This window comes from Elgaria multicarinata, chromosome 2 (assembly GCF_023053635.1).
Source record: "Elgaria multicarinata webbii isolate HBS135686 ecotype San Diego chromosome 2, rElgMul1.1.pri, whole genome shotgun sequence".
In the NCBI taxonomy this organism is placed as follows: domain Eukaryota; kingdom Metazoa; phylum Chordata; class Lepidosauria; order Squamata; family Anguidae; genus Elgaria; species Elgaria multicarinata.
In genome coordinates this window covers 131,008,857-131,030,985 of record NC_086172.1, presented here as the reverse complement: position 1 = coordinate 131,030,985, position 22,129 = coordinate 131,008,857, and the positions used below count along the sequence as shown (strand labels likewise).

Below are 22,129 nucleotides of genomic sequence, written 5' to 3'. Positions count from 1 at the left end.
TCGAAGGACTGTTTTGCACAAGTTAGAGGGAGTGATAAAGGTGGAGATCCTGTTCCATTCATTCTGAGAAGAATTGTGCTGTCTGTCTGAAAGAATCGCTCCCATGGTGTGCTCTTTGGTCTCAAAAAAACCGAGTCATAGGGCCACATCTGTATTTCTTTCCTCAGACTTCCACTGCCTCTCCTCCACCCCCTCACCTAAGAGGTGAGTTTATCTTGTCAGGGAATGTGTGAGTGGTTATTTGGTGGTGCTGGGTTTTTGAAACAAAATGAATCTCACAATTCATCTCCTTGCCAAATACTGCACAGAATGATTTACAAGCACTGGAAAAACATCAACTTGGTTGAATTCACAAAACTCCATCTGGAGAGGAGACAGAACAAACGTCAATCCATTATTTGCCCCTCCTTGTTCCCACTCTGAAATGTTTGGCTGCTCTAATTGGGAGTCAGAAATGCCCACAACAAAGATTAAGAAAAGGAGGGTCTTTCCGCACGTGTGCCTCACATTTAAGGCGTGTTAATCGGAGTGACCTGCCCAACAGGCAGCGTGTAAATATTCAGACAGGAGGGGGAATCCGCAAGCGAACAGGTCTTTCGGTTTCTCAAGAACCAACTTCATTTCTCGTTTCTACCTGCTATTATCCATGTGTACACATACACCCACATATATAACCTATAGTGCTTTGGCCCAGAAATCTTTAGAAAACTTCAGATGGCTCTCCTTTTCGTAACTGGATGAGAATGACAGAGTCAGGTTTTTAAAATGACATCTTTTTCATCTTTGAGCCTGGTTAAGTCTTCCTTCCCTCTTCTCAAGAGCGCCTGGGTTTCAGGGGGAATCGCTCCGTCGTGAGCGCTGTAAATATCTCAACAGATGCTTGGCTTGTTAATAATCAGCTCGGCTCCTTGGTGGTCAGTGTAGATGCTGCTGCTGCAGCAGCAGGGGCATTAATTCTGGATCTGAGATCTCTGCAACATTTGGTTCCTCTTCCAGAAAGATGGGGGGGGGGAAGGGGAGGGATCTCCTGAGTCTGACTGGCAGTTTATATAATGAGCTTGCAAGGACAGGAGGCAGCTATATAAACAGCTCGAAGCGAAGCAAGTTTTCCACTTACTGGATGAGCGCCGCTAGCCTGGTTGGAGGAGGAGCCCGCGCCGCGCGAAACGCACACCCCGGCGCGTCTCTCCTCTCGCGCGTCTCTGGAGTTTACTAAGGCGACCTTCGCGAGAAGTTTCCTCGCCGACGACAGGATTAATCCCCCGACTTGGATGGTTTAAAGTGTTCCCCCGCCCCCGCCCTCGCCGCTTGCCTGGATTATCCCTTCCGATCCAGATTGGGGAGTATTCGGAAGGGAAGAGCCAAGCGCGCGTTTGGAGCTCAAGGCAGAAGCGCATCTTTCGGCCACCTGAGGAGTACTAGCCGAGCGACTTCCAAGCCGACCCCAGGAGGAGCGCGGAGAAGCCTTGAGCAAAGCTAACCCGAGGATGGCAGCTGGGCGCCTCTTTGGCTTGACGTTTGTCTTCACGCTTCTGCTGCAGGTAATGGCCACGACGACGACGCCTGCCAAGAAGTGGGGGTTCCCGGGAGGCTTGGCCCCTCCAGGGAACAGACCGGGGTAAGCTCTGATTTGGCTCTTTTGTGTTTGTGTGTGTGTCTCCTCTTTGTGCAGAGGGTCTCCGGCTCCGGCGTCTTCCAATTGGAGCTGCGCGAGTTTGTCAATGGCCGGGGCTCCCTGGCGAGCGGAGAGCCCTGCGGGGCGGGCTGCAGGACCTTCTTTCGGGTTTGCCTGAAGCATTTTCAGGCCGTCATCTCCCCGGGCACCTGTACCTTCGGGCGCATCACCACGCCAGTGCTGGGCATCGACTCTTTCGCCATCAAGGAGACGGAGGGCTTCGGCAGCCCCATCAAGCTCCCGTTTAACTTCACCTGGCCGGTGAGCGCTCACCTTCACAGCCTGCGGAGGGGAGGGGAGGTTAAAGCACCGCTCAGCTGTACCATAAACAACGCCTTTGAGCGTTTATTTCCATAACTTCGCGTCGGGTAAAAAAACAAAAACCCAAAACAAAACCAGCGACTGGCGAACGAGGCCATTGCAAAAGCATTTAGAAATGCAAGGGTTGCTTAAGTCAAGGGAAACTGTACACGTAGGTCAACTCAGAAACTTGCACTCAGCAAAACTCGTCTTCGGGTGGAGGAAAAAGTGAGTGAGAGTAAGTGGAAAGAGAGAGAGAGAATGAGAATTCCCTCCTACACACTGAGATAAGAGAAACGTTTTCCCTGGAGATGAAAGCAGTCCTGACTGAGGAAGCTCCATTTCATTGACTCGGACAAAGTAATGCTATCTGCAATTAGATTAATTGAAATGTATATCTACCAGCTCTACCAGGTAGAGGTTTTCTGGTTTCACCCATTGTTTTAAACTATGAGGCCGGCACCCGCTTTCCGATCACTTTTCACGACAGCTTCAGCTTGCCTTAATTTCTGTACCTTCCACTCACTCCTTCTTTTCCTTCACAGGGAACTTTCTCATTGATCATCCAAGCCTGGCACGCTCCCGAAGGCTACCATCCAGCAGGTGAATATGGCATGTGGCACCATCGTCGCTAGGGGGCGACAGCTTTTCAAAACTTGCTTGCTTTATGTTTAAAAATTAGTTTTAACCCAAAATAGTTAAGTCTGTCGGCCTCATTATAAAATAGCTGTCACCTGGGCTAAATAAACAAACCTGACTGCACGTAGCTCTTTCGAATATCTTTTGGGTGCTTGCTTTAGCTTGCAATCAAGAGCTGTTCCCTACATCTCGATCAGTTTTGCTTTGATTTTGTCCCCGACTTAATCTCCACACAATTGCGTTTCCTCCCGTTTATTTTTGGCGTGGGAAAGAAAGGAGCTCTTTGGTGAGAAAACTACAAGGCTGCCAAAAAGTCCTGACTGCCTTTTCCTGTATTTTACACCTTTTTCAAATTCCGCCCTTTGGAAAAGGAATAATGGCTTTGGGATGTTTTTCTGACATAAAGGAAAAGGATATTTCAACAGCAGCAGAGCTCTTACTTTGAAAGGTTTTCTGCAAAGCCTCTCAGGGCCATGGTTAACAATAATGGATACTCAAGTCAACAGAAACCAGTGTTTTTACATTAGTATATCGTGAGCCTCCTTCCCATCACTGCAACCTAATGGCTGTGTCCCACATACCCCAAGTACTTCCACATATACTCCTGGCTGAGTAATGTTTTAATTAACATTATTTGGCACACTACTTCAGTTGTATAATGCAGTATTCTTCTGCAATTTAATGACATTGGTTACACATTGTCACAATTGACATTGATGGCCTAGTTAATCCTCTTTACTTGGAAATCACCAGGATTTCTTACGATTTGTTTCAGATTTTTCACTATTCTGAATTAAGTATATGCTAGCCAGTTGGAATAAGCACAACTTGCTTCTTTTTTTAAATGAAGACACTGGGCTTGCATGTTGGGGATTGGAAGATTGATGTTAGATGCCATTGCTCATTAGGTTGACACTGGAGAGGAAGTATCAGCCGGAGTGTAATGTGAGAATGGTCTTAATAAGGACCTGGTATGTGGTAGCACTGGGTACATTAGTACAAGTTGGCATGATGCTATGTGACAATTTCACTGTAGCACTGCATGGATAGAAAGTTAGGTGCCTAGTGTGCTTGTCAAATAAGTAGTCAAGGGGTGACTTGTGAGCAAGGTTACCACCTGATTCTGGTGGGCCCCCTATGAGTTTAGCAACTACAATAGGTAGAAATTCAGCAGGTGAAGCATCTCCCTGTTGAATTTCTGTGGGTTTTGAAGCTGTTAAACAGATGCCCTGCCACACACACACAAAGTAGCAAGCAACCTCTGAAAATGCAGAAGCCACTGTAGAAAATGTAAATGTATTGTAGAAATGTATGATGATGCTTTAGGAAATGGTGTGGCAAGGGGATGCCTGGAAAGCAAACTTACATGGAATTGAGAACTAGAGAATTATGTAGGATAGTGGCATTTCCTGGGTGGTGTGGGTATGGTTGGCAGTGCAACAAGAGTCTTGGATTTCACAAGTGTTTAATTTCTAAAAAATGTGGTGTTTGGACTCCAGCTTGGAAGCCCCACTCTTTTTCTTAAGGGTTTCACAGCTGTGGCTACTCAATGGTGAGTTGCACCTTGCACATGTACAGAGGCATTTTCCTTGTGATTCCTTCACACCTTCCAGATTCCATGGTTGAGTCTGTCATACATACCAAAGACTTCATCCGGGGCTTTGTATGTGGTGGGAGGTCACTGTCTGCTGTGGAGAAGGATTTCTGTTCCTGTGTGAGGGAAGAGACGGGCGAGGCGGCGGCGGCGGCGGCGCCTTCTCCAACGGTATCTAGGGGAAGGAGAGGCTCCATCTTAGGACTAACCCCGAGGTCTACGTGTGTTTCTCCCCGTCGCAGGTTCCGAGACTCTAGCCGAGAAATGGCTCATCAGCGAAATGGCGATCCAGCGCTCGCTGGCCGTGGGCGAGGAATGGTTCCAGGACGAGCAGAGCAACGAGTGGGCCAAGCTGAACTATTCCTACAGAGTGGTGTGCAACGAGCACTACTACGGGGACAACTGCTCCCGCCTCTGCAAGGGTCGTGACGACCACTTCGGCCACTACATCTGCGAATCTGACGGCAGACTCGCTTGTATGCCGGGCTGGACCGGGAACTACTGTAACGAGGGTGAGTGGATTTCCCCTCGCTCGCCCCGTTCCCCAACTCCCACAGAGGCCAGGAGGAGACGTTAGGCGGGAAACGCCTCGTGAGGGAAAACTGCACTGCGCAGGGAAAGGCGACAGCGCCCCCTGGTGCTCGCGGGCATTCGCAACGCCGCCAACGGCTTGTGCGAACTTCGGGGCGCGTACGTTGGTGTGCGTTTTTAAACACACACACACGAATACAAACCTGTTGTGACTTGTCGCGAGCTCGGCGCGCGCGAGGTCCCAGGGGCGACCGCGCATGCGTGAGGCTTTATGTCGAGAGTTAAAAGGCCGGGCAGAGATCGGGGTCAGGGGATTGGAAGGAGTTTGCTTGCGATTGGTATGAACCACGGAAAAAGGAAACGACGGCTTTTATTTGGAGATCGCCATATGCGGGGCGAGAGCGTCGTGCTTGTGAAGAGTTGTTGCCCCTCGATGTTCGATGGAGAACCAGAAATGTTAGCGTAGTGCGCGTCCCTTTGGTGTGAACGCCTCTATTCCTATCCCTTCAGGAGAGGCGCCGCGTTGAGGGCGGAGGAGGGGGAAGGGCGGCCGCGACGGCGGTTATAATATGAGGAAACTCGCTTCAATGAACGGCTTATCTGAAGCGAGCCCGAAGAAAGCCCTTCTCAAAGCCTCTTGAACTTTTCACCTCTCTAAATCATCTTTACCCGTTGTTGATACTTCTCTGAAAGAAATGAAGGGCGCAATCCTACGCAGGTCTAGACAGGGGGGGGGGGGAAGGCCTACAACTTCCAACGTTCCCAAGTTAGCAAGGTTCTAGCAGATTAAAGGGAGAAGTTTTAGCTCCACCTGACAGAAAACACCAGTGTTAGTTATCCGAGGCATTGGTCATGGGCACTTTCCCTCAGAAGGAGCAGCTAGTAACACTAAAGAAAATAGGTGTTTATCACCAAAGTTGTAGGACCTTTTTCTTTTTAAACCTTCGTAGGATTGAGCCCTTATAGAGAGGGAGACAAGTTTCATTCCTCCTTCCCGCAAGTATATTCCGTTACACAATAAAAATATTAGAACCTTTGGAAAGGAAATAGAGCCAACAAAATGTTGGGGCCTTCACTGCTCCAGCACCAGCTATTTTGTAAGTGGCTACAAGTTCCATTCTCCTGGAGTTTGCAGATGTAAACCCATAAAGAGTGAAGGGCAGATACTTGTCTCCAAACATGCAGCAGACACATGCCCAGAAGCTGCAGCCAATCCACAGCCCTGTGTTGTTTCCACTGTATGACCCTGAGTGATGGGCGGTGCCTTCACTTTCTCTTTTGATTACAGCAAATACTGTTAGGTTTAACCAGTGCAACACAAAAGCACTGCTTCATATGTCATGTGTTTGCTGCCTCATTCAGTATGGCTGGGTCAGTACACCTCTCAATACTAGTTGCTGGGGATCATGGTGGGAGAGTGTTATCGTACTCAAAGTCCTGCTTGCAGGCTTCCCATTGGTGCCACTGTGAGAACAGAATGTGGCACAGCTCATATGTTCAAGTACACATGGCTGAGAGCTACAGTCACCTGGCATGTCATTTTTACAGGCCAAACATGTTTGATGCATATGCACATTGCAGTTTTATAAGTCTGGATAGAATGTTTTACACATGTTTGGGAGGGGGGAATGCAGTTTATAATGTGGCAATGAGTTTCTCATGAATTGGAAAAGCACATACATATATTGTTTGTATTCTGGCATGTCAGTATTTTTTCAGTGTACTTGTTCTTTGAGATAAGTATTTTTTACTCAGAGCAGGTAGGAAAAAAATTATTATATGCACATTTATATCACACTTCAATCATATTCCCTAGGTGGATTACAAAAGGAAGAAAATTAAAATGTAAATACAAAAAACAATGGACTACCAGCTACAACACTGCAACAGCTGTATGAAAGAATCAACAGGATTAAATTTGCATCTAAAAAGCTCAGGAAAATAATTTTTAAAAAGGTCTTTGCCTGGAAGGACAATGAAGTAGGCGCCACACAACTCCCTAAGGAGAGTTTTTCACAACTGGGGCACCACCACAGAGAAAGCCCTGCCTAACTACAGATGGCATGTGTAGATGTCCCCCCATTGAAGTGCCTCTCAGTTATATTAAGATTGTTATAGGAAGCCAGATTCCGGCTAGACATCAGGAAAAACCTCCTGACTGTTAGAGCAATATGACAATTGAACCAATTGCCTAGGGAGGTGGACAGCCATCTGTCAGGTATGCTTTAAGGTAGATTCCTGCAATGAGCAGGAATTATAGGCCCCTTCCAACTCTACTATTCTGTGGTTCCTCAAATGTCATTTGAAACTGTTTATAATTGGTCCAACAGACTTTGGTTCAAGATCACTTACCAGTTTGTATCACTTCTTTTCTAGGACCATTTCCTACATTCACAAGGCCTTTGACAATTTCCTGGGCTCTAAGTTTAATGGTTCTAAAATTAACTTTAGTTGTAGCCAAAGGTGCTATCATTCATAGTGGCTGCAGATCCTTCCCAAATCTTCCAAGCAAGTCAATAGATGAAATGCCACTCTATTTATCTGTATAGAGGGAGATGGAAATAAATGGACGGGGAGCCACACTTCTTCCCACCCCATTCTCTACATACAAAATAAGTTGGGTGGTAATATAAGCCCCATGTCAATGATACCTTTGCTCCTTCTCTCACCTGCTTCAGTTATAATTACACCATTTCCTGCTTCTGTGCTCCACATTATTTGTTTCCCCATTTGCACCCACTTCTGATTGTCCTGCTGCAGATGGTGACTGCATCCCTAATCATTGATTTAACAAACCACATTACATAAGAGCTGAAAAGAAAGTTATTTTCAGGTCTAATAAGACTTTATCTACATTACATTTCTAAACACTTCCAAATACTAAGGGCAGCTGGTTTGAAAGAACAAACTAGTGTATTTACAAAAGTGGCATTTTAAAGCTGGTTTAGTTGAGAGCTATACCATTGCTAAAAGTTGTGTCTGTTCTTTCTTTTGAACAGAATTGTGTGTGTTTTTCCTTTTAGAACAAAATACAAGTAGTCCTCTGGCCCATTCACTCTCTGCCTAGCGTAAGCCAGTCACTGCCTGTTAGGATTGTTGTGAAGATAAAATGAGACAAATATATGTTGTCTTGAGCTAGTTAAAGGAAGGGCAGTGACTGAAGGAATGATGTGATCATAAATGTTTTGAAATGCATTCCAATCATTTTTGAACAAAGGTTTGAACTTGGACCTTTTTTTTGCAGCCATCTGTCTAGCTGGGTGTTCAGAGAAAAGTGGATTTTGCAGAAATCCAGGAGAGTGCATGTAAGTAGTCACTCTATTAGATTTCAGTGCAAACAACAATATGTAAGTCCCACTTCTCTTCCCCTTTCATTTTCCCCATTTCAGTTGTTATCAACTGTAAAATTCTCTTTGATTTCAGTACGCCTGGAGTCTTGTTAACAGTTGCTTAAACATTTCAATTAATTTATTTCCAGCTGCCGTAGTGGTTGGAGGGGCCGTTATTGTAATGAATGCATCCCTCATGTGGGTTGTCGCCATGGGACCTGTACAAAACCAGGGAAGTGCCTATGTGATGAAGGTTGGGGAGGCCTGTTCTGTGATCAAGGTTAGTTGATCGAGTTCTGCCAAGTGTGCTTTAATTTTAATGTGAGTTTTTTTCTTTATAAATTACTGGGAAGGAGAGGTCTAATTGTAGAAATTTAATATTGTTCGTTACTATCAAGAAGTCTAACCCATAGAGTTTAAATCCTATTATCTTGAACGAATGTTACATTTGTAACCAAATTTCAAAGTTTCTCTTAAATTATTTTCTGTATTAGTAGTGTACGTTTCCAAAGGGTTTCTAAATATTTTGTGTCATATTCAACTAGTGTCTCCTCCACCCCAATGGAACAACATCCTTCAGAATGGATTTCCCCTCCCTACTGCAGCCCCCACACCCCACTTACAAGATGTCACTTTATTCCTTGACACTGGCTGTGTATATTTTCCTGTGGTACAAAAAACAGCCAAAGGGAGTGATTTTTCACACAGAAATAGCACAAAGAGAATGACCTTGTTCAGATGACAAGCTAAACCACAGTGATTAAGCATTTTGAGCTAAACATTTGGCTTAGTGTGTGGTATGACACGTGCCACATCAGTCTTCTGATTTAGTTTCTGTAGGTACATTTTGTAAAATAAAAAAAATTGTTGGAGACAACATTTGATTGAACAACATTATGTGTCCTAAAGAGTAGCCTTTTTGAACTGTCCTTGGGTATACCTGGAACACATCAAGGGCAGTATCCAATGGGGCCATCAGCCCCTCCCTGTGATTCCATTGTGCAACCAGGACCCACTGCTTGTACAGTGGAGATCTAATGTTTCATATAGGAAGCTCTGAAACAAGCAAAAACACTTGTTTCCAAATTGGAACAGGTCAGGGGAGCTCCCTTATGTGAGCTCCGCCAACTTGCCTCATTCCAGACACAAATGGAAAAGCTTGTTTCCAGTTTCTCCCGGAAGTGGTAATCTCTGTTGTGCAGAGGGTGGGTCTTGCTTGCACAACGGAATTGGTGGGGGCACAGCAGTCCATTGGATGCTGCCCCAAGTTCAGACAAAGAGCGTCATCAGACGAATGTTTTATAGCATGCTCGTTACTCAGCACTCACAGATTTTCATGGGTCCTTTTCATAATGCCTTCACCCTCCTGCATGTCTCCCCTCCGTCTGCTCATTTTCCCATCACAAAAAAATACCCGGAAAATCTGATTTCTTTTGCTGTAATGAAATGTGCCACCATTTCCTGCTGTGTGCAGGAGAAGCAGCACGATATAAATGCCCACTGAATGGGCCATGTTGTTGTTGCTTGCTTCTTCTTTCTTCCATGTGAAGAAAGAGGAAGCTGTTTGTCGCTGTTGTGGGACAGATGCAGGGGGCAAAGTGATGGTAGGGAAACATGATTTCCCCCCCTCGTCTGATGACACTCAAAATCTGTTATGTTGATAGTATCAAGGTGTTTGCTAACTCATACATATTGATTTTACTGAGATGTATGCTATGCTATACAGACTTACTAGTATCTTTTTCAAGTTGATAAATGCACTTTTAAATCCAATTATTGTTAATAGGTTTGGGCATCTACAAAGGATAGTATTGGCTCTTAACTTATTAATACAATTAATGATTTGTTAAGCCTGAGTCAGGCCCTTCAGAATTCAGTGATAAATCGTTTTTATGGTGGGCTTTGCAGCCACCAGCTTCCCTGAGAATACATGGACAGTTATTACAGGGTATATGAGCTTCTATTGACTCCAGTTTTTATTTAAATTTCATTAGCAGGTGAAATGCTGTTTAGCCTTCTATCATTGAATGTATTATATGTATATATTAAATGTATTATATGTATATGTTTAATGATAGAATGCATTGGATCTAGGACAAAAGTGAGGGCCATCAGCTAAGCTGTCTCTGTGCTTTTAAAAAGACTTTAAACTTGCGCATTGTGGCAAAGTTTGAGATCTGTGCTGCAGAGAACTAACCAAAGTTGTGACCTTACACATCCTTAGACATGTTTGTTTATTTCAAACATGCTGAATAGTTTTCCTGGTCCTGAAGTCTCATTCTGCTAAGCCGTTAAGCAATTCTCATTGTTTCTATTGACAATAAATTAAAGATGTTTTGATCAAAGTCATTATGTTTTGCTGTTTCTAGTGCTTCATCTTTTGTGTTATTATGATTTGTTAAAACATAAATATCCCATTGACTGGAGGTTCCTCTCTTCTCTTATGCCTGTATGTCCTTGCAGATCTGAACTACTGCACTCATCACAAACCCTGCAAAAATGGAGCCACTTGTATGAATACTGGCCAGGGAAGTTACACATGCTCCTGCAAAGAGGGTTTTACTGGCATTGATTGTGAACGGAATATCAGTGAATGTGACAGTAACCCCTGCAAGAATGGAGGCAGTTGCATGGTAAGGACTAAATATAAGCTGGAAGTTAAGTTGTGAAAAGAGAAACCTAGTAGCTTTCTAAAATACTTTATCATATTTATATCCTCCAAGGGGCTCAGAGCAGCATGTGTGAGGTTATCCTGCTTTGTACTTTACAACCTTGTCTGATAGGTTAGGCTGATAGTGGATTCCATCTTGGAGACTCTTCCCGGCCACTGGAGAATAAGAAAAAACATTGAGTCACTCTGATAGCATTTTAAAAGTAGTGCAAATACAGCTGGTGCAAAGATGGCACCCCTGATATGGCATAAAGGGACCTTGGAGTTCTCATGGGGGCTGGTATACACACACAGGTCCCATTATGGCTCTGGCCCCAGCCCGCAAGATAATACTATATTATGCATCTCTCTCTCTCTTGTGTCATACACCTTCTTTGATCTACACAGTAGCTCCACCAGTAGTACTTCAAGCCATACCAACTTCATCTTACTAATGTGTGTATGTTAAGGATGACCGTTGCAGGGAAATCTGACCCTTTTAGGGCCCAATGGATCCCCATTGTGCCCTAACTTCAGCAGTGAGTCAAACAGTAGGTCAGTCCCAGAACTTGGGAACTTTGCCGGCTTTTTTTTAAAAAAATTGCAAGTCATAATTTGTGTAAAATAGCGGGTGAAAATATTTACAGAAATTGTGATTTGCACAAAATTGTGACTGTAAATAGCGCAATTTGGGCAAAATTGCAGGCATAAATGGTCTGTTTGTGCTATTTGCACAAATAAAGAATACCAAAAAAAACGCAAGCTGGCCCGCTCTGTTGCAAGACGAAAGCTATCTCATGAATGAGTGAGATAGTGTCCAAGGGACCGAGCTGGCAAAAGTACACCAAATTCTACCCCCCAAACAGATTCCTCTGACATCCCTAGTGTATGTGCAGTTCCACAGAAAGTTAACCATTCCTCTCGTGTCATTAGGGGAAAAGAGGGACAAATCATTCTGAAGAAAATGCCATGGCTATCCTGTATTTCTTTGTAATGACCAAGGGAATATGGAAGTTCTTACACTTGAGGAAGTCATTAGTTCTAATAGTTTCTGTTTGGGAAGACAGTTGTTATTCTGAGTATCCAAATAATTTGCATTATCCCCTTAGTGCTGGGGACTGTCTATACGTGTTCAAAGCCCCACAGTGACTGAATCAGTGCTGCGTTGGTTATACAACACAGCCACCGATTCGCAGCCACCCTGGTTTTTTCCATGGGGGAATAAAAAAGTTGGGGACTTACACAACTTTTTTTTCCCCAGAGGATGTCATCACAGCTTTTCCGCTGTGTGACCTCGCTGTGGCTTCGAGCCGGGGGCAGTCCAGGGTAGATAGCAACTGATGATTGGTTGCTGGAAGCCAGGAAGAAGGTAGGAGCTCCAGTACCTGGATGAGTGCAGGGAAACCCTGCACTCCATCCTGGTGTGAGGATTTCCTGCCCCCACCTTGCAGCAGAGATACTGCAAGGTTTCAGGGGTAAGGAATGGCAAAGTGGCGCCATGAAGACAGGCCCCGGTTCCTTAGGATATCCGGTAGTAATTAAATATGATTTAACAGTAGCTGGTCAAGCTTACATTGAATACATGGGGCATTTTCCTCTTTCATATATTCTCACTTAGTTTTATGGTATATATTTATTTTTTTCTCATACAAGATCTTTTAATAATTATATTCAGAGCAGAGGTTTCACTATGATATAATGAGTAGCTCTAATTTGGTTATAAAGACATTTGCTCGTAACAGAAATTGTAACAAAGGAGAAGGCAAAACAAGCAACATCTGAGTACATACTCCTTGATGAATCTACAGCATCTTTCATTAACTGCTATAGAGCATCATCACACATAGGGAAATCACGTTTTCTTACTGTTGCTTCTCCACACTTCCTCATTCTTCCTGGAGGGGAAAGAGAAAGTAAACAATGACCACATGGCCCATTCAGAGGCTGTTTTTATCGTGCCCCTTTTCCTACACACAGCAGGAGATTGCAGCACATTCTCGGTTTTTTGTTTTTTGTTTGTTTGTTTTTTAAAGTCAGATTAAAAGGGATCTATTTTGCTATGGAAAAACAAGCGGGAGGAGCACGAAAGGCGGATGTCATCGTCTAAAGGACGCATGCACATCCGTGAGTGGGCAGTAGCAGAGCATGCAATAAAACACTCACCTGATGAACCTCTTCATCATTACATCAGTTTTAACCAGCTAGTTGTGCGGTTTACTTGTATTTTAAGTTACTGAATTCATGTCCCCCAGAAAATAGAAAAGAAGATTTTTGTAAACTGCCCAGAGAGCTTCGGCTATGGTGCGGTATATAAATGTAATAAATAAATAAATAAAAATTTGCCTGAAAGCAAAAGCAGTTTTATGGTGCTAAATTTGAAATGTCTTTCTTGTTTTTGTTTTCTTCTGCAGGATTTAGGGAAAGACTACAAATGCACATGTCCCCCAGGATACGATGGTGTTAACTGCGAGCACAGTGTCTTGACTTGTGTTGACTCTCCATGTTTTAATGGTGGCACATGTCTGGAAAGGGAAAACGGACCCAGATATGCTTGCCTTTGCCCTATGGGCTTTACAGGATCCAACTGTGAAAAAAAAGAAGACAGATGTACCAACAACCCCTGTGCTAATGGTAAGTCCATTCACCGGAAGGAGTTCTCCTTTTCAGGATAATAATAAAAGCAACTTTAATCTTATTCTGGATTTCTCTCTTGTTCTTTCAGTTTCCTTCTATTGTAATGTATACTATGCATTTTCTGCTGAGCTCAGACGTTCAGACTGGCTCCATGTTTTTTCTCCACATTAAAAAAAACAAAATCAGCCCATGCAAAGTGGAGAAAAAAAGCCCGTTCCTTGCAGTGAGTTTTCAAAGTAATCTTTCCCAAGCTGCTTTTCAACCCATGAATGAGGGTGGGGGAGTGGCTTGCAAATGATCATTTCATTAGACTGTAGTAGACAATTCAAGGACAGAGGAATCAAGGTGCAGTAAAAAGTACACAATTCTATTTCAGCATAACCATTGACTTCATGGAGTAGTATTGTAAATTACAAGGTTATAATGCATCTGAGATAATTTCTACTTAAATAAAACCAAAAATGATAGTACATAAATCTGTTTGCCTTTTCCTAGAACCAATTACCTAGAGGTGCGATGGATTCTCCCTCACTGGAGGTTTTCAAGCAGAAAACTTTGTTGAGGATGCTCTAGCTTTGGATTCCCTACACCAAGCAAATGGGTTGGACTGCAAGGTGCTTTCCAACTTTGCTTCCTCACAGGTCATAGGATGCAGGAGACCTGATTAGTCTTGAACTTCTTGGGGGCAGGGAGGGGGTATTTAACCCCCACCCCCGCTGTGGTCCCAACAAAAATCCTCCCTCTTTGGTGGCAATGGGAGCTTCCCTTTCAATGCAAATTGTAGTTTGTGGGGTGGCAGGTGATTCCTCAGGACCACACACACACCCCTCTGCAGTTGTGGTTTGCATTTCTAAAGAGATTCACACAACTTAAAGCGGTACATTTAGCAGTACATGTAGTTTGGCCCTTAGTGAAATCATTAACCATGAGTGCTATGTTGACGTATCCCATTTTCTTAAGCCTCTGCACTGATTTTTTGTGTTGTGTTCTGGGCCAATTTCTAGTTTGTAGTAATTACACCTAAAATTTCCAGCTCCCTGGGCCTTTTCAGAAGTAACTAGCATGGCTTGCTGAACCATTGATTAGATAGCCGGGAACCAATGTTTAGCCCACAAAATCCTCCCACATTACCCATACTTTCCTCTCCTCACATGCCCAGCTTCAGTGCTTCAATTCTGATTCGCTTAAACCAGAGTTCCATGTTATGTCTGTAATGGGGAACTCTGGTTTACTAACAAGGATCAAACAATGGATTGAATGCTGAAGCTGGCATGCGATTGGGGAGCAAATGGACCATAGTTTTGAAAGTTCGGAGTGTTAGTTCCAAACTAATTTCTGCTACTTACTGTATTTTTTCCTCATTTCCCATCTTGCTTCTCCATGAAACCTCATTTGTTACTGGACCCCCTTTCTCCTCTACATACCCAGGGCCAAGTGTAAGATAAATTGCATCCTAGGTGAGGAGTGCCTTTGGTGCCTCCCCATGGAGAACAGCTTTGGCGTCCCTTTCAGGTCAGCTGGGCACCCCCCTCAGCTCTGCGCCGCTAAGGCTGGCCCTGTATATACCCCCATCTCTGTGCCTTCTGTGTTGTTACTCCCTATTTCTGGAATAGTCTCCTTCTGTCCCAGTGCATCAAACCAACAAGGCTTCAAAGATCTTCCTTAAATTCTTCCACTTTTTCCACAGTATTTTCCCCTGGCACCTCACATAAATTGCTAGCATGTAGTACAAAATATGTATCCCATGTCTATGCTTGATTATTCTGTATCAGATTCTAGTTTTTTCCTATTGGTTATACTAATATATTGGAAGTTCCTTGGATAGAAACTATCCCTTCTATGTTCAGTGCAACACACAACGGGCACTAAATAATTGAGCTTTTAATGTGTTGTTCTCTGCAGGTGGACAGTGCTTTGTTACGGGCCAGAACCATGTGTGTCGCTGCCGTCCTGGCTTCTCCGGTCAGAAATGTGAGATAAACATCAGCAAGTGTTCCAGAAATCCATGTTCCAATGGAGGATCTTGTCATGACGTTTTGGCTGCACATGATTACAGATGTACTTGCTTGCCAGGCTTCACTGGCAGAAACTGTGATATGAGACCTAAAGATGCATGTGCCTCTGGGCCTTGCCAGAATGGGGGAACATGCTACGTTGGACTTTATACTAACAGTTTTGCTTGCCACTGTCCCCCTGGCTTCATGGGCAGCCATTGTGAATTTCCGGTAACTCTTCCAGACCTTCCTAAACCAGTTCCATGGGTGGCTATATCCATGGGAGTTGGGCTAGTGGCTCTTCTCATATTGTGCTGCATGATAGCTATAGTTATCCGGCAGATGCAAAGGCACCCAGAACAGAATTCAGAAACCATGAACAACCTATCTGACTTCCAGAAGGAAAATCTCATCCCAGCTTCTCAACTTAAAAACACCAATAAAAACAAAGACCTTGAAGTAGACTGTGTGCTGGAGAAATCAAACTACAAATTTAAGAATCACACACTGGATTATAACCTGGTGAAGGAGCTGACGAGTAGAGGGGCTCAGGAAGATAAATACCATAAAAGTGAAAAGTGTATAGGAGAGAAATCACCCTTTTGGTTACGCAGGTATGAACATTTGCTTAATAAGCCTAATTTCCTTGCAAAGGTGGAAGTAATAGGAAGCTTAAGTATGAATGTAAAGAACTTGAGCAGGGAGCATATTAAAAAGAGTTTGATTCTTAAGAGTATGAGAAATGAATGGAAAATTTCTAGCTTTGCCATTTTTTACTTCGTTGTACAGTACACTTCTCTCATGAGTAACAGAGAAGAGCTGGCAGTCAGTCAAGTTCTGGATGTGTTTCCCCTTCCTAATTAGAATAAGAATTCATTTATTTTGAGCATAACATATTAAACAAAACAAAATAATCAGCTCAGAATAACCTATTGGTTGTAGATAGGTAAGAATAGTTAAATATCAGGTGACAAAAGAAGAAACACAGGTGGCCATTGTTTAGTGGTCATTTATTTGTTATTGTCAGTAGTCTTATTCAAATTTGGGACCCATTTTTAACCCCAGCCTGTGACATGATATAGGGTGACCCTATGAAAAGGAGGACAGGGCTCCTGTATCTTTAACAGTTGTATTGAAAATGAAATTTCAGCAGGTGTCATTTGTATATATGGAGAACCTGGTGAAATTTCCTCTTCATCACAGTTAAAGCTGCAGGTGCCCTGCCCTCTTTTAAATCTGGTCATTCTAGTATAGCTCCTGCAGCTTTAATTGTTGTGGTGAAGAGGAAATTTCACTAAGTTTTCCATATATACTAATGAAATTCGTATATATGAAACCTGCTGAAATTCCCTTTTCTGTGCAACTGTTAAAGATACAGGAGCCCTGTCCTCCTTTTCATATGGTCACCCTACGTGATATCCACCTCTAATGTTTTTATCCTAGATATCATACACCCTTGGTGTTTCTCATTCTCTCCCCACCCCCTCGGTCTTTATCCTTCTCTCTCTTTCTCCTCTTAAAATAAAACTTCTGAAAATAAAAGGAAATGGTGGTGATGGCCCTGTCATGGCCCACCTTAGGTTCAGTCATAATGCAGTTGTACATCAGGACCCACCAGTTCCACGAACCAAAGCAGTGCCACAGTTAGAGTAAGGGCTGTCATCAGCATTTGTCCCTGTCAAATACATTAACTTCACAAAAACACATTTCCTCAGGTCAATGACACTTGAATTACTCATCCTGATTTAAGTGGACTTGTGAGTCACATGTGGGAGAAAATGGAGAGGGAAGAACAAAGTGTAGAAGAACAATTCCTAACTAGCTTTTGAATAAAATATTTGAAAGATGTGCAAAATTGTGGGCATCTACTATGTTCAGGTGCCTATTAAACCAAGGACTAAGAGTGGCGTTGGGAAAATATTTATCCCTTTTTCAATCTTGGGTGCTTCCAGATGAGTTTTTTGTCACACCATCACTGTGCCTCATCACAGAATTTTATGGGGGGTCCTGGCATCATCGTACACTCATAAACCTCTCATGTTTCCCCACACTTCTGTTTTCTTACTGCAGAAAATCTATTAAGGGGGGGGGAGATAGAATAGCTGTAGTTCTAGAAGTCTTCCATTTGGAATCATCCTTTATCTGCCCCTTTCTAAAATGGGAATAATATGGTTTCTATGATATATATTAGTAACTAATGAAATGCTCACCATGTGATGGTGTTTGTAAACAAGGGGGCTCTTTAAATAAATAAATTAATAATAATAATAATAATAATAATAATAATAATAATAATAATAATAATAATATGTGGCAGGGAAACTGTCTGACTGGCAGGCTAAAAGTGTTCCCTGTTCTTGGTGACCCTAATGTTTTGAGGGTAGGGGTAGTTTTGGTCCCCCTCAAGTGTGTCACAGAATGCAGCTGGTTTTTACTTTGTCCAATATAATATAATGAATGCTATTGGGAGTCAAGCTACCCTGTACATGTATAGCTCCAGCCTGGGTTTCATGGCTTGGTCATCGTATAGTGTCAAGCTAGAATGTGTTGGGAACTGGTACTATTAAACATCTACAGTCTTTCACACTATACTCTCTTCCTTCAACCGCAGCTACTGCATAAGATCCTTTCCTCATAGTTTAACACATTTAATACTTTGCTTAGAGTTTTACCATGTATTTTATCTGTTTTTTCTATAGTGAAAAGCCAGAGTGTAGAATATCAGCAATATGCTCTCCAAGGGATTCAATGTACCAGTCTGTCTTCGTGATAACAGAGGAACGAAATGAGTGTGTTATAGCTACAGAGGTATGTGCATTGCCTACATACCCTATTTCTTCGATTCTAAGACGCACTTTCTTCCCCATATAAACATCTCTAAAAATGGGGTGCGTCTTAGAATCGCGGGTGTGTCTTAGGGTTTTTTTTTCTGTTGGTGGTACTGAAATTAGGTACATGTTACCTTTGCAGTGATTAATGTATAGAAATATGACATCTTTTGTAATGAAAATCTGGGGAGGGGGGTAAACAGTGCAATGTTAGGCTTTCAACATCATTTGCATACATCTGTTGTGACTAAAATAAGTAGTGGTGGTAGAAAATGAAACTCTGTAGTGCTGCTTCAGATAACCCCAGCAAACAAAACTTAGGAAAATAGAGAAATCAGTGAAGTAAATTTATTTTATAATTTACATTGAACAAAACACTATGCCTGTTTCTGATTCCTTTTTCTCCCAATTTGTTTGTCAATAGGTATAAAGAAGAAGGCTATTCTGTTTGCACCTCAGTTTTGGAGATTCCACAAGGTGGACATTCCTGCTACATTGTTTACAATTCAGAATTGGATTGGACTTGTATTTTTTTATTATATGCAATTTGCTGCTCTCAGGAGGAGGAGAGGATGGAAGTGGGTGAACTGGACAGACTGTGAATTTAAAGGGTGCAATAGACCTTTTTCCCCTGTTCCCTTATTTTGAAATTTAATAGGAGGAATGTAACTGACTATAGGGAGGGGAGAAACTGAAATAATGTCTCTTTCTAGCCTTTGAAATTACGTTGCTGCCAGTTGCTCGTGGACTTGTGTGACTTTCCAGAACTTCAGTCTTGGGAAGTGCCAGTTGGTGCAAAAGGCACTCAGCCATTTTCACAGAGTATACCAGCAATACTGTGAGAAGAATGAGTGGAGGAACATATTTTTCTATGCAGATAATGGATACAAAAAAAATGAAGTCACCATTTTTTTCCTGGATTTGAAAGTGCCTAAAGCGTGTCTGAGAATCTAGAGAGCCCAAATCAAGACATACCTGCCTCTCCCACCCACCCCAGCAGTACTCAAAACAGTATTGGCCAGGAGTGGCTATCAATACCCTCCTGCTGCTCCTCTATTTTACATCCCTTTCCCCCTTCCATATATTGCTCACAGACAATGTAAGGGAAGACGGATACTGAGTTGGCATTTCATCTCATAGGATGATGCTTTGATGAATTGAGCAGTAAATTGGGATTTGTTCTTATTCCTGAACCACAGGGACATCTATGGACTTAAACTGAAGAGAAGGATAATCCTGCATCCTGCTTACTATGAGAAAGTTTAATCCCAGTGCTCACTGAAAGCCTTACAAGTGCGTTTAAAATCAATCAACTATTTTCATGCCTTTTGCACTACTAGTCACTATGAAAAGAAGTGTTTCTTCTCCTTCAATATGCATTAGGAAAGACTTGGATTTTGTGTTAGATATCTGAGTCTGGTGCCACCATTTCAACTGCAAGTCTAAACTGTTGAAGTCTAAACTGTTGTTTTTTACAGCTAGGAAAGGGTTTATGAGCCCTGCCTTTTTATTCCTTGCTACAGAACAACCACCATTATCTACAGTTCAATCCCTTTCCAAATGTCTAATAAAGACTAAGCTATGAAGGGCCTTCTTGAGAGATATAATGTGGGGAAACCCTTAATTCTCTTGGTTTGTCCTACTTGTTCATTCCTTCACACTGCTACAAGGAAAGGAGTAACCTTACGTTTTGAATCCAAAGGAGCTGTTCTGAACTGGAAAACTCAGTGCACAGAGACTATCTTATACATTTACAGCAATAATAATAGACATTTCAGATAGGAAGTGCTGTGATGTTTGTAGTGATAAACAAGTACTGTGGGAAAGAGAATATGGCGGAAGCAGAGAGAGGAAGCAAATCTTCATTCAAGGAAGCTGGGATTGTGCTTTCTGTGGTGGAAGAGCAATGTTCCTGACCTTGTAAATCCCAGCATTGGATTAGTCCACCTACAGCCTTGAATTGTTCAAGCAATGTATTGCTTGGAATGTTCACTACTGACCTTTTGGTCTGACCATTCAAGACCATTATGAAGACAACCTTCAGAAATCAATAATATGGTTTATGCTAGTATCTGTTTGTAGTTTATTTTGAAGCCTAGTATTTCAATAATTTAAAAAGAAAATCAGAAGCACTGAACTTTCTATGTTTTGTAACATTATTTTGTATATAATGTATATTTATAATCAAAAACAGAAGTGTAAATATGTTTATTACTTATGTAATGTTTTTATGTGACGACAAAGTTTGAATTTTATTTTTTTTCCAAATAATGAAAATACCTTCCTGCTACTACAAAATTTAGTGTGGTTTCTTGTTCATGACTTTGGATTCATCTTGCGAAGTTTACAAAACCTTAGTTGTAGAAATTAAGCAGTCTGGTAGCCCTTGAGATTATTATTATTATTATTATTATTATTATTATTATTATTATTATTATTATTTATTTATATAGCACCATCAGTGTACATGGTGCTGTACAGAGTAAAACAGTAAATAGCGAGACCCTGTCGCATAGGCTTACATTCTAATAAAACCATAATAAAACAATAAGGAGGGGAAGAGAATGCAAACAGTTTGTTGCTGAGCATAATCTGTAGAAAGTTCAGATTGGTGTTTTGATAAATTAATTCAGTGTAGTTTTTCAGTGGACAAATTTGATATAAATTTTAAGTTCTAACCTGGACTTTAAGAAAAACACTTCCTTACAATAGGAATAAAATCCTGTCCCGTATGTGCTGTTTTTGGTAGAAAAGGCAACAGAAAGTAATCAAATTTTTAAATGTTGGCCATTTTCAAGATTAATAAATGCACCTCAATTTTATACTTTGTTAGCAAGCTAAAAAGTTCCCTTGCTAACTTCTTACTGTTCTGTATTCTAATCGGAGCTCATGATGTATCCGCATTACTGTCAATTTCAAAACACTTTTAACCTGGTTACAAAGTAGTAGAGTAAAACTTGTGCAAGATAATGTTAACAAGGCCTACTAGTTTGAAACTGCAAATAAGATTCCATCTCTCTATATAAAACGCTTCGGTATGTTTCCGTAAAGGCTTCAGCTGATACAGGTTGCTAAGCCCCTCACCCAACTCCTCCGGGCTTTCCAAGGTAATCCTACCCCCCTTTCTGCCTCTTTGCTCCCACCCACCCATGAAGGGGGCAGCACCACGGTCCGGAGCATGAGCGAGGCATGGCCGGGACCCTTGGTGGCTGGGTGGGAGGCCGCTTGCCTGCTGCGAGCCCAGGCCCTGGCGTAATCTCATGCGAGCTGGGCGGGAGGCCCAAGGCTGACAGGAACCCCGGGGAAAGGGGGACACCTGCTCCCCCTCCCCCTAACCTCCCTACCCCCAGGTCTGCCAGACGGCGCTGTATCAGTGGCCTCCAAGCAGCCTGCGCCCCTGCGATGATATTTAATTAATAAACTTTTAAGATATGCTACAACGGCGTATGTTACGCCTGGTACAGCTAGTAATTTATAGAATTGTTTTCAGCATTAAATCAGTATGTTCAGCTTTTATCTGAAAGTGTGTCCAGACTGCTGCTTCTCCCAACATAGTAGTGTCTTGGCAGAAGTAATAGGGAAAATTACCCAGGAGTTTCTGTTGCCATTGCTGGTTTCACAACACAGTTTCTGGGCCAGCCTTTAGCCTGTTCAGAATAGGAGCAATCAGTGTAAAGTTTAGACCAATCCCTATGTGGATTATGAGTGGCAAAGGCACTGTCAACCCATCACTTGTAAAAAACAAAACAAAAAAAACCCTTCAATTTGGAAGTTTTCCAGTATAAGAATGCTTTGCGAAGACTGTTACTGTATTCTATTTTAAAGCATGTTTTTAGTAAGACAAATGCTAAATGCTATCAATATTACCAATATGTGGATTTAAGCTCATGAATCTAGTGGAACTAAAACAATTTAAATCCAACTACTCCGTTGGTATGTGGATTGTGGAGCATGT

General features: G+C 42.4%; 1 protein-coding gene across 1 annotated transcript; it reads left to right on the top strand.

Annotated features, from left to right (window-relative positions):
- Window positions 1-1,131: 1,131 nt before the first annotated feature.
- DLL4 (delta like canonical Notch ligand 4) lies at window positions 1,132-20,301 on the top strand. The gene is made up of 11 exons (XM_063117708.1): window positions 1,132-1,541; window positions 1,673-1,936; window positions 2,521-2,578; window positions 4,451-4,720; window positions 7,984-8,044; window positions 8,218-8,348; window positions 10,532-10,701; window positions 13,130-13,349; window positions 15,255-15,960; window positions 18,046-18,154; window positions 18,599-20,301. The coding sequence occupies exons 1-11, from the start codon at window positions 1,488-1,490 to the stop codon at window positions 18,602-18,604; spliced, it is 2,049 nt and encodes a 682-aa protein (XP_062973778.1). The 5' UTR covers window positions 1,132-1,487; the 3' UTR covers window positions 18,605-20,301.
- Window positions 20,302-22,129: the final 1,828 nt, after the last annotated feature.

Coding starts and splice junctions, on each gene's coding strand:
- DLL4 (XM_063117708.1), top strand. CDS start 1,488: ATGGCAGCTGGGCGCCTCTTTGGCTTGACGTTTGTCTTCACGCTTCTG. Junction 2,579..4,450: donor CGAAGGCTACCATCCAGCAG/GTGAATATGGCA, acceptor TCCCCGTCGCAG/GTTCCGAGACTCTAGCCGAG. Junction 15,961..18,045: donor TCACCCTTTTGGTTACGCAG/GTATGAACATTT, acceptor TTTTTTCTATAG/TGAAAAGCCAGAGTGTAGAA.